The following is a 13,219-nucleotide window of genomic DNA, read 5'->3' on the forward strand; positions in this document are numbered from 1 at the left end:
CCCCATCTCCTGTCAATTTTTTAACCATTTGTTCAAGTTGTTTGAGCCTAGCCATTGTTGCGGCATCAGGTCCACCATTCTGCACTTCTTCATCGGTTGAGGAATTCTCGGGGGGTCCATATCCACTTCTCGCCTGGTTAGGGTCGGGTGTTCGACCTTGGCCGAGTGATGAAGTTCTGGTGAGCCTTGATCGGGTGCGATTGCTGGACGCCCCCTGGCTCGACGATCCTCGAGACCTGGACCTTTGGTTCCGAAGTTGGTGATTCTCGTGCTCTAGTGCTAGGTTTCTTCTTTGTAGTTCCCTCATCAAGTCATCCTATCTTCTTTCATTGGATAAAATTTCCATTAATGTCGGGTTGGTGCTCTCATGGATGGAGTGGCCATTCATATGATTTCCTGCTGTGGTAGGTGGTGCGGTTGGTGGCGCTGCAAGTGGTGCTACTTGTGGTGCTGCCGGTGGTGCTACTGGTGGGATGTCTCGGGTTTCGTTATCTCGTCCCAAACGTACTCGCATGAGCCTTTTTTCTTCTGGATCCAAAGCGTACTGGTACTCTGCGCGTTGCCGGGCTCGCCTACGGTCCTCTCGCATCATTATCGCTTCCTCATCATCCTCCGTGTCTGATGCGGTCATTCCGTCTACCATATCCTCTGGCCTCATTTGACTCGGGTTGATGCGCAATACTCTCGGGGGAAGGTCATCGTCTCGTCCCAGATCGACTTCCTCATCGACAGTCGTCATTCCTCCACCTGGTGCTCAGGATTTTTATGTTTGGTGTTGTCAGTTGCTCTGCTGTCGTGAATCCTTCACTCCTTCCTGCGCGCTTTTCCCTGCTACCGTTCGATTCCTCAGAATCCTGCCTGTTCCCGAAGTACTAGCCATCGGCTCGGGAGTGAATCGTATCCTTCGGCTCGCTCATCCCTACCTACGTCAACAAAACACACAACACCTCACTTTGGACTGCTTTCGCAAAGGTTTAAGGATGAAGTACAATAGTCCTGATACTCAGAAAAGAAAAAGTTCAACCAAGTATGATTCCCTTTTACTTTGTCCTACTGAACTCAGCAAGTTAGGTAGTTTTGACTAATAATACAGTTTTTGAAATGTGGGTCGGTTACGTCGCTTTCGGTACTTTTCTTATGCATTAATCATTATTTTTCCTAACATTCCTTGTGCCAGAAATCATTAACCGTCCGTTCGTTTAATCGGAAAGCTTCTTTCTTGGCCATGGTTTGTAATGTTGACTTCCACCAATTATTTTGCCGGTGTCCCGACTACGCAGGTTGTTAAAAAAAGATTTCACGATTCTTTCCTCGGAACTCCACAAGGATAGGTTTTCCTTGGGATTATTTTGGCTTTCCAACGACGCTATAAGGCTCTTGTTGTGGGATCAAGATGAGATTGTCACCGAAGTGCTCATCATACCCTTTCTAGCCATGGTTTCGGTAACTCTAACTCGATGATTTTGAGCTGGTTTTACCACTACTACTGTTGTACCAAATGAGAAATGACCAGTAAGATGAAGTTTTATTTTAGCTACTACCAAACATCAACAAAGATATTTTTGGGAGATTTTGAATCTTTCTAACAACTCGTCCTAGTCATATAGGGAAACACAATCGACCATAGTTCAAATTTGAGACCTTACTCGTAATTATTTCGAGAATTTTGACGCAAATAACCTATTTTCAAAAGAAGGGATCAAATCATAAGTTTCTTTGACTCGAAACAACAAGATAAAGAGAATTTTACTTAACACGACACCAAAAGACAATGACTCAACCCATCAACAGAACTCTTCAACTCGACAGAGATACAAACTCCGTGAGCTGAACAAAGATTCGACAAAAACAATTGCAACGGATTTGATTTTGAGAAAGAAGGTGCTTCGAAAGACTCGACTACAAACTGATATTCTTAACCATAAGAGTCTTTCATTTAGCATCGACTAACATCATGAGATGATTTAGGAGCTTTGGAATCTCTCTTTAATGGTCTTTATGCAAGGTATCTAAAGATGTTACACGGTCCCCTTAGTCGGCGCCAGAATGTAGATGTGGAAAATCCTACTTCTACAACCAAAGAATCATAAACACACATATATTGAAGCCAACAAACAAAAGATGCTCAAGAACACAAGATATACGTGGTTCGGTATGATTACCTACGTCCACGGGGGTAAAGGGATGATCTTTATTGCTTAATTCAAAGTTACAAGGGGTGTATCTCACTAGTAAACACTCTATACTTGCCACAATGTTCTTAGTTCTCTCTTTTCTCACTTAATTGCTTGGGCTCAACTCTCTACAAGGATCTCTATTTATAGCTACACATGATGATACATCCAAGTTACAGTGTGAGTCGTGGTACATCTTCCTTGATGTCCTTCTCGGGTGATGGATAATGTTTTCCTGAGGTGTTGGGCCGAGCTTAGTGGTCTCTTCTCCCGACGTCCTTCTACCCGATGTCGATTGCTTAGTGAGTATGGCCCATGTCGTCCTTGATGCTCTCGGTCCCGAGTCTTACTTTGACCAGGTCCTTCTTATCCTCTCAACCACTTTGTCAGTGCATTTATTGCCCTTGTACTCGACATGCATCACATCCGAGTCTCACCTTTACACGTACTGGCCTCACGGGTTTCTTCGATGCCTCTTTTCTCGCGCTGAGCTTGGATAAGATGATTTGGTGTTTCCCACTCCACCTATTGTTGATGCCTCATTGCCTAGGATTGTTCCACCTAGATATGTGGATTATTTACACCTACAAGCGACTTGAATGACTTTTTCTAACTCATGTGGCTCTTCAAGTGATTTCATGTGCTACAAAAACCACTCCTTCACATAGAATGAGTGTTTGGCACTCATAATTCCATAGCACTTCTCTTACGAACCGAGCATCCGTACCATACAAGATCAAAGTATTATCCAATCCCAACTTGGAGAAAAAAAGAGTTAAAAACTTATCGAACTAAAAAATACACTTCCGATCTAAAACTTATTGCTAGTAATAATGTCGTAAGATTCCACTGCCACCATTCCACTGTCTGAAAAGATAAATAAACTTATCATTTATTCGTAAAAAATTAAGGATAATTAACTACTAATTCCATTTTTCCGTAACAAAACAGCAAATTACTTGAATAAATAATAATGAGATACATTAAACTCAAAACTGAACAAAAAAATTAAGAAAAAATACACCTGACAACTATACTCTGTTTAATCAGTAAACTAATCCCATGGACTTAACGAACACTCCTCGGGTAATTCAGGAAACCTCTTGGTATCTTTACAATAATCATATACAACTAAATTCCTCTCAACCCAAGCAAAATCTTCTTTCTGAGAATCTGTTAAATGCCAAGAATCATATTGATCCCACCATTTCTCAGTAGTAGTTGAAACACATTCAGGGTAAGGATCTTTCCATTCACAACCATCTGATTTGAAATCCTTGTAGGTTGATACAAATGGTGCTTTTTTCCAATCTGTTTTCTCAAGTCCACCCCTTGTTGCCCAATCATCAGCATTCCAGATACTTGAAAATAAGTACATTGGCTTCTCATTTGGGAAGAAATCGTTTGGTTTGTCGTTGTTCTTGTATACTCTCATTGGTACTCTATCCACAAAAAACCTGCAAAACAAATAAAAGATCCAAAATTTAGCCACAATTCTAATTAAGCGATGTACTTGTATCCAGGGCAGAATTTAGAAGATTGAGTTGACTTACACAATTTGGTGACTGTTCCAAAGAATTGAATAAGTGTGAAAGTCTTCAGTTGGATCAAACCAGAGACTGTGTCTCATCTCTCTGTTTCCTACTCCAGTCTTGTATACATTGGTCTGAATTACGTACGGTTCACCTGTTCTGTTTCCCAAGAACTCAAAATCTAGCTCATCCCTCTCTGGTGCTGCATCTTTGTCAGAGCACATCTGCAATTTAGCATCCAGCAATTGTTTTCTGATTAGTCAAGGCCAAAATGACTATATAAACACTGGGACACCCATATATGCACATGGAATTATTCATGTTCAACTTTATCTTCTGTACCCGGAATTCTTATAAGGAGTAAATTATGACTTAAGCAACTTGATGGAATAATTGGAAAGATGAAAGTACACTGATCATAGAGATAAAGAACTGCAACCGATAGTGAAGGGTATTGTTGTCAAGTAAGAAAACTCACATAATAAGCAGTGACAACACCAGCAGAATCACCTCCAACTAACTTAAGCTTCATACTGAACCATCCAAATCTATATCTCTGCTTTGTTAGAAATCCACAACCTATATTCATCAACGAATTAGATTTCAGAAATTATTCATTGATAAGAAGAAAAGAAAAAAAAGATCTACCATTTTGTTAGAAAATCATGAAATTGGCACTTATTAGAATTGTTCAGACATTATAAGTTGTATGCACATACCTGTTTCTTTATCTAAGGAGAGAAACCAAGTTTTTCCATCTTCACTTGTTTTGAAATTATCCTCAGCCCACATTATATCAAAATTATTTTGGAACTCTTCTAATACATTGTTCGACTCCGCTGCTCCAAATTTACAAGAAACTAAAAGAACTGCAATGCTGAGAAGAACAGATACCACTGAGAAAACCCTTGTTCTCATTTTTGCTCTCTGGTTTAAAGAGAGGGACAACAGAGAGAAAAGAAGATACAAAAAGAGCTTAAGATTTTCCTGAATTGGATCTCTGGGAAAAGCACTGGCTTATAAAGGGATCATAATAAATTTGTCAACCGTCTTTTGAAAATTCTACAACATTGATTGTTTACCAGTTTACCCCGAACTTGTATGAAATTTTTAGAAAAAAATGATGTTTTTTGCTTCGACAAGAGATGATCATGAAGGTTAGCTATGGTATATAAGGATAAATTGGTAGGAGTGCCAGTAATACATGCCAAGACCAGGAGAGGAAGTAAATGAGGGGAACATAGAACCTCAATAATGCTACAACAGTGAGTGTGACATTATACATAACAGTTCCAGGCTGCTGCCATTGGTTTGGCTTTTATCATTCATGTAAATTATATGCAAGTGGGTCCACTGTGTTTAACGTGTATGAACGTGAACCATCTTATATTACTACACATCATTACTAGAAATCTAAGGCTACTTGGAATATTAATGCAGTCCAACACGACCGACAGATTCATTCACTGGTGTGTTGGAACTTAGAATTTTTATGTGCCTGTTGTATCATGTCAGATCGTGCTTTATGTCAAAAAAATTCTTCTTAATACTGCATAGTATCGGGGTGAGACTTGAGAGTAGAATTCGCGAACTCTTTCAACCCTCCCAAAGGAAAGGCGACGGAAATCCACTTTACAGCTGAGTGGTTCCTTCCCAATGACATTTTATACGTGGTGTGTTTAAATTACCTCGTGTTTTCAGGGACCATTCAAAAGGATTTAGGGACCAACAATAAAACAAAAAAGGTCACCCAAAGGGAAAATGTAGCCAGCCCTTATCTCGCATAATTCGTAATGGCGAAATTACCCTTATATATTCGGAGGATATGATAACATTGTTACCCTCCGAATGCAATCAGAAGCCAAAATATTTCCCAGACTTCCGATTAAAGTCGGTGCAGTATTTCTTGGTTCGTGTTTTGGATTCAGCGTTAATCGGGAGTTAAATATATTACAAAACCTACCGATTATAAGTTGCCGCAAATTCAAATTTTGAAAGCTACCATAATCGGTAGGTATTCTAAATCCAATACCTACCGATTATTGGTTTCTCCACATTCAACTTTCGTCAAATTAGCAGTTGGAGTTTTTGGGAAAAACAAAAAGAGCCGTTGGACCCTAAACCTATATGAAGAAACTCATATCTATCACCCCAATTGCACCAAACTCTTTCCCCTCTTCAGTTTTAATTTTCATAACAAAAAACATGGATATTGCTTTTGCCGAAGAAGAAGATTGTGCTATTTATAGAGCGTGGGTTGTGGTAACTACTCATGATCGTGTTCACAAGCTCCACAAATCGGAATCCGAAGAGCAGATATGGAACCGTATCTTAATGGTATTTGAGGCCTTAGATGGTAATCGAATTCGAAGATCATCCAATGACATTAAGATGAGAAAGAATGCGCTCGATAAGGAGATTGAAAAACTTGAAGATGAGGAACGGTTTGTTAGGAACGCTTTTCCTTGGTGGACGTATGAAAAACGAGTAAGTATCTCTGTAACTCCAACTCACATTAACAAAAGTTAGTACTAACTTGTTACTCATTCGTAATTTCAGAGAAATCTTGCGGATCGCCGGTATGTGGACCTCTACGGGAAACGATTTGAACATGAAGGATGCTACAAAATCAAGAGGGACAATTTCTATGGTCACTGGAAGTTATGATCTGTTTTAATACTTTTATGGTCAATTAGGAGTATGGATTTAGGTGCTTTTGACGAAATTGTAAGGTTAAGGCCGTTTGAACTTTATGTAATGGATGTAATCGGAGTATTATTAATATAAAAACTAGCCGATTATACGAAATCGGTAGATTATTTTGTTAAACAACCTACCGATTGTAATATTCGGTTATGTTATGAGTCAACTTTCTTTCCGATTATGGTGTTGTTTGGTTCCAGGAAACAGTTTTTTTTGAACTTGTAATATTCGGAGGATAATGTTTTTGTAAAGTTCCGAATGTACGATAGCCCAAAAATCAGAATTTGGAAAAACTTATACTTTTCAAATTTTGTCTTTGAAATAATCGGAAGTTAAATTAGTTACCAAAACTTCCGAATATGGTCTGTCTAACCTTCAATATTGGCCCTTGGAACTACCTGGAGCCATGGCGTGGTTTGTTTTGAACTTGTGATATTCGGAGGATAGGTTTTTTGTAAAGTTCTGAATGTACGATGGCCCAAAAATCAGAATTTGGAAAAACTTATACTTTTCAAATTTTGTCTTTGAAACAATCGGAAGTTAAATTAGTTACGAAAAGTTCCGAATATGGGCTGTCTAACCTTCAATATTGGCCCTTGGAACCACCTGGAGCCATGGCGTGGTTTGTTTTGAACTTGTGATATTCGGAGGATAGGTTTTTTGTAAAGTTCCGAATGTACGATGGCCCAAAAATCAGAATTTGGAAAAACTTATACTTTTCAAATTTTGTCTTTGAAATAATCGGAAGTTAAATTAGTTACCAAAACTTCCGAATATGGGCTGTCTAACCTTCAATATTGGCCCTTGGAACCACCTGGAGCCATGGCGTGGTTTGTTTTGAACTTGTGATATTCGGAGGATAGGTTTTTTGTAAAGTTCCGAATGTACGATGGCCCAAAAATCAGAATTTGGAAAAAATGATGAGTGCCAAATATTGTATAATTTTATCCCTTTTTGTTGGCATTTAACTCATCTTTTGTGCAGTAATTCTACATTTTATCCCATATTCTGTATTTTCATTGTTTTCAAGAATAAATATTTTTCTTACTTAATTTTGCATTTTTAGGTAATAAATAAAGTCTGGATGACTTGCGGAGAGGAATAGAGCAGAAAAGTGGTGGAAGCCAAAAGGAATCACACAAGGATGCCGCGAAGAATGTTGCGCTCAAGACCAAAAGGCTAGAAATGGGCTCAAGAAGGAAGAATTTGTTCTTAAAGAAGACATGGGCTCAGAATTATCCCAAGCCCAATCTCCAACCCAAGCCTGTTTCCCCTCTTAGCCGTCAGATCAACCCACAGATGCATCCAATGGTCGCTTCAACGCCGGTACATCAAGCTGGAAGATCCTACTTCACACCACAACACCTAGTTCTAATCTGAGACATTGGTTTAGATGTATTATGCATCTAACGGTCTCTCAATACATGCCCCCATACCACCGTTGGATCCACCTACCATCTTCACATCCAACACATTTCCTCGCTAGACATCAAAGTTCGATGAGCCCGCCTCACACCGAAATAACCCTAGGATATATAAGCCAAAAACAAAAGAAACCCTAACATTTTCTTTCCTTCTTCTCTTTCATTCCCACCAACTCCACCGTACCACCTTCTCCTTCACCTGCAACAGCCGTACTTCCACCATCTCCACCATGTCCGCCACCACCTACTCTGCCACCACCAAACCACCAACTCCACCGAACATCACCATCACTTATCCCTTCCTTCTAGCTACTTATTCCATCAATCCCTCACGTTTCTTTCTTGAAACCCTAGGCGTGAGAAATTGGTGAATTAGGTAAGCCTAGAGAGAAATTGAAGGCATGGGAAGGAGCACAGAGATAAAAAGAAGGATGGGTCGACGTCAATTTGAAGATTAGGTGAGTAATTTTAGGATTTTCAAAACCCTAATTTCAAAATTAGGGTTCATAAAAATTGGGTATTTTCTGCTATAAATAGAGAGTGAGGTGTGTGTATGGAGGGGTGTGCTTGGGTTAGCCGAGTCTCCCCCAATTTGGGATAATTTTTAGTTTAATTTTAGTTTTCAATTTTAATTTCAATTTCAATTTATGCTTGTTACTGTTTTAATTTAATGTTAATTTCTTGTTTGCATGTTGTTTTAATCCCACTGATAATTCCATGTTAATGTCTAATTTCAATTTCTTTTGATTTTCAACTTCAATTTCTTTATCAATTTCACTGTCTTATATACACTGTCCATGTTTAGTCTAATTTCTAGTTTCATGTTTAATTTGATGTTAATGCACTGTCCATGCTAGGTTGTTTTGTATCTGTTAATCCTCATTGTTTTGTCATTGTTAGTGTTAATATAATCCCCTGTTTTGTCACTGTTTTGAATCTCTTGTTTTGTCAACTGTTAGCTTCTCAAATGTTAGGATTAGTTTACTGTTGTGTGTCAATGCTAGGTTAGAGCCTTAGGCATTGAGTTGATTGAGCAGTGGGGAGAAACTAGTGCTCACTAGTGACTGTGAGCAAGCTGGTTCTCTTCCCACTCTAGATGAATGCCTAAAGCCATTGCCTTGGCTTTGCTTTTTTTTTTCCTTTTTTTTACTTCATTGTCAGCTTATCTCCACACTCCTGCCCTTGGCTTGTAGCCTTGGTTTGCAACTATCTCTGTTTTGTTATTACTTGGCTTGCACTGTCACCATTGCTGCTTTATTTCCTTTCCCTTGCTGTGCACCTGCTCCTGCTGTGCCAGCCACCACTGCTGCTGCAACCTGGTTTCCACTGCTGCTGCAACTGAGCTTGGCTCACAGCACAAGCCCAGTTCAGTCCATCTGTAGTCCAAAGGCCCAAAGCCCAGTTCATTCTTATAGAATAAGGCCAAAGCACAAACTCAATCAAGAGCCCAGTGCACTTCAAAACCAAAGCCAAGCCCACTGTGCCTAGAAGTTACCAAAGCCCAATAACAACTTAGAAGCCCAAAATAGCTAAACACTACAAAACACTCCCAATCTCTGTGGATCGACCCGTACTTGCACGAGCTACAACTGACGACCGTGCACTTGCGGTATTACTGTAGGCCCGTTTCATTTCGCTTCAATTTTATACGCTTTCCCGGGTCCACCAAAAACTTATACTTTTCAAATTTTGTCTTTGAAATAATCGGAAGTTAAATTAGTTACCAAAACTTCCGAATATGGGCTGTCTAACCTTCAATATTGGCCCTTGGAACCACCTGGAGCCATGGCGTGGTTTGTTTTGAACTTGTGATATTCGGAGGATAGGTTTTTTGTAAAGTTCCGAATGTACGATGGCCCAAAAATCAGAATTTTGAAAAACTTATACTTTTCAAATTTTGTCTTTGAAATAATCGGAAGTTAAATTAGTTACCAAAACTTCCGAATATACCACACAAATCATTGTCATTTGAACTTGTCTAACTTAGTTACCCAAACAAATTTCCGAATGTACAACAAAAATCATTGTCATTTATCTGCTCTTCTTTACTTTACGACCGTGACTACCTCCCAGTCCTGCACGACCACGGGTTTGAGCACCTTCAGTTGGAGCAGCTTCAGTTGGAGCAGCTTCAGCGCTCGATGAAGCTCGAGTTCTTTTACCCGTCTTTGATACTGCCACCTTGGGCTGATGCCTCTTCGTGACTTTCTCCCCAAACTGGGCAGCATAATCTTCGTTATCCATATTATCAACTAGATCTCTAGCCTCTTTGATCTTCTCAGCTGGCATGGGATCTCCGCTCTTCAGGCATGCAGTTAACATTTTGGAAACACGCTTGAACCTATTCACCTGTTTTTTATACGTAATGACATATCATCAAACGGTAATTACCTAAGCTTTATAGGAATAATATAAAATGAACAAAAATATAAGAACACGCACCAGTCTATCATAACCAGCTGGTTTGTCTTTGATGATACAATTATAACTTGAACCCGCCGCAGTAGTGTTGGATTTGATTTCACGGATAACCAAAGGATGTGATACCTTGTTATACCAACTCATATAGTCTGGAGAATTTTCATCACCTCGGGTGGTTCGTCTACCAGTGTCGATAATGAAGTCATTCCTCTTATCCCAGTTATCAAGAACAGTAGGTGGGCCTGTGTGAACAATCGTGAGATTGTCACCACTAGAAGAACACAACTCCAACTCCAATTTGTAGTAATCCCCCATTTTCTCCAGAGGTTGATGTTGTATATACCCGTGTTGTCGCATCACTCTAGAGGAGTTATACATCACATATCCTGTGGGGTGCCACAATGGTCCAAAATAAAGGGACAAGTCCGACCGAACATTTATATGCCCACTGACTCGATCTTCCTTGTATGGATCAAAGCATACGTCTGAGGCCTTCAATTGGTCCAAAATCTCCCTCATGCGAATCAACTGATGCTCCTTTGTCCTAGAACGGTTGTCTTCAAATATATACTTTGTTCCTCTAGGAGTACCTTTGCACCACCCCGGGTTCTCTCCGGCCAACTTCAGAATAGGGAAGTGGTCATAGATCCATGCCTATATACATAAGAAACCAAGTTTTAGTAAATAGATTGTGTATATTCGGTAGTAATTTCCAAACATAATTTCCGATTATATATAATCGGAAATAAAACTGAGTAGCTATCCACCGAATACCCAACATTCGGAAATATATATGGATCATTTCCTACCGAATATGCGTCATTTGGAGTTCAGTAACCTATAGTTTTTCTGGCCTGTATATTCGGTAGTAATATCAAAAACATATTTCTGATTATATATAATCGGGAAAAAAATTAAGTACCTAGCCACCGAATAACCAACATTCGGAAAATAAGATGGATCAATTCCTACCGAATATGCGTCATTTGGAGTTCAGTAACCTATAGCTTTTCTGGCCTGTATATTCGGTTCTAATATCAAAAGAATATTTCCGATTGTATAATCGGAAAACAAAGTAAGTACTTAACCACCGAATAACCAACATTCGGGAAAAGAGATGGATAATTTCCTACCGAATATGCGTCATTTGGAGTTATGTATATGCATCATATGTATTGTCTACTGAATAACTATAGAGTGAGTTATAGAGTTAAAGAAAAAACCTGCAATAGAGCCACATTCCCGGCAACTTGGCAGGTTCCTAGCCTCGAAGCCTTTCTCAACTCTTCCATCAAGAATGCTAGGCATGTCGTGCCCCAAGAATAGTCACCGACTTCATGGAGAGGATCCAAAAGTTGTATAAGGTTGGCGTCGATCCGGTTGCCAGAAGTATTGGGGAATATGACACATCCCAATACACAAGGAGATATGCGGGCAGCGTGGTTCACTTGCTCATCAGTTAACGTTCCATTCTTTTCCTTCTCCAAGGTGCCTCGAACATATTCATCAAAGCTGTAATGTTGATCTGTCTTGTTCTGTAACTGCATGCCTCCTAAACTCTGCTGTTGTTGTCTCTTCATCCCAACCTAAGCACTTGTTAGTTAGAGAATAAAGTTGTGCCCAACTTAAGCTTTGTGTAGTTAAACTTCACAGCTGTGCCTTGGTCGGGAAGGTTAAGAATCTGCACAACATCATCCGGGGTGATCGTCATCTCCCCAAACGGCATATGGAAAGTATCGGTCTCAGGATACATTCTCTCCACGAACGCCGATATGGCCACACGATCATGTTCCAACAATGAATTCTCGGCGGCATTAGCTAACCCCGAGTTGGCAACAATTGTCTTGAACCTTTCACATTCACCGGATAAAGGCCACGCAAGCATTTTTGTTGGTGCGGCGGTAGGTTTGAGTAGACGGACCGCATCTTGATGATCCTATTAAAGTACATAAAAAAATCCTTAATACAAGTATTACGATATAACACATAGACAATACATTAATAAAAAATAGTAATTTTATTACCTCGGTTTCATATATTTCTCTGGCCCATGAGTCTTTGTATCCAAATAGCAATTTTCCTCCATCCGCTGGTAGTCCAAGGATTGTGCCTGCTGGAATACCCTTCTTCTTCAAGTGCTGAGGGACAAGATGTGATGCTTTCTTAGCAATATCCTTCCTTACAACATCTTTTCCTTTTTTGGCTTTTTGGGTACCACTTGGTTGTCCTTCTTCTTCTACTCTTGCCACTGGATCAACTGGTTCAACACTTGGTCCTGCACTTTGTTGAGCGGCTTGTTCAACACTTGGTCGCACCCCTTGTTCACTGCCTTGTTGTTCAACAGTTGGTTGCACTCCTTGTTGACTGCTTTGTTCTTGTTCGCTTTGTTGAGCACCTGAATTATCTTTGGCACTCCTTTCCCTCCTAGCACTAGCTGTCACTTTCTTCCTCCCTTCTCGACTTTGTCTAAACAACAAAGAAAGGAACAATATTTACAAACTATACAATCGGAAGACAAAGTATGGAAATATAACCCGAATGTACACATTCGGACGTAAGAAGACACATATTGTTCCCGAATACAAAACAATCGGAAGCTAACTAAACATATTTGCAACCGAATATACATCAATTGGAGTTCAGAAGCTGTAAATTTTTCATCCTACACAATCGGAAGAAAAGTGCACCTCTATAACCCGAATGTACAAATTCGGAAGTAAGAAGACACATATTTTTTCCGAATGAAAAACAATCGGAATATAACTAAACATGTTTACAACCGAATATTCATCAACTGGAGTTCAGAAACTCTAAAATTTTATCCTACACAATCGGAGGTATAAAACATTATATTGTCTTCCGAATAAATACTGGCCCCAAAATGGGATTTTTCCTATATCAGAAATTTTGAGATTTTTTCAATATATACATTCGGTAGTGAGTGTTCTTCCGAATACTTTGTGTC

General features: G+C 39.6%; 1 protein-coding gene across 1 annotated transcript; it reads right to left on the minus strand.

The window, feature by feature from the left end:
- Positions 1–3,042: 3,042 nt before the first annotated feature.
- Positions 3,043–4,884, minus strand: LOC113317352 (probable xyloglucan endotransglucosylase/hydrolase protein 8). Its single transcript, XM_026565478.1, has 4 exons — positions 4,426–4,884; positions 4,185–4,285; positions 3,728–3,930; positions 3,043–3,631 (listed from the first exon to the last, which is right to left on the minus strand). Exons 1-4 carry the CDS (start codon positions 4,622–4,624, stop codon positions 3,229–3,231), a joined length of 906 nt encoding a protein of 301 aa, XP_026421263.1. The 5' UTR covers positions 4,625–4,884; the 3' UTR covers positions 3,043–3,228.
- Between the last annotated feature and the right edge of the window lie 8,335 nt (positions 4,885–13,219).

The sequence above is a fragment of the Papaver somniferum genome, chromosome 10 (assembly GCF_003573695.1).
Source record: "Papaver somniferum cultivar HN1 chromosome 10, ASM357369v1, whole genome shotgun sequence".
Lineage (NCBI taxonomy): Eukaryota > Viridiplantae > Streptophyta > Magnoliopsida > Ranunculales > Papaveraceae > Papaver > Papaver somniferum.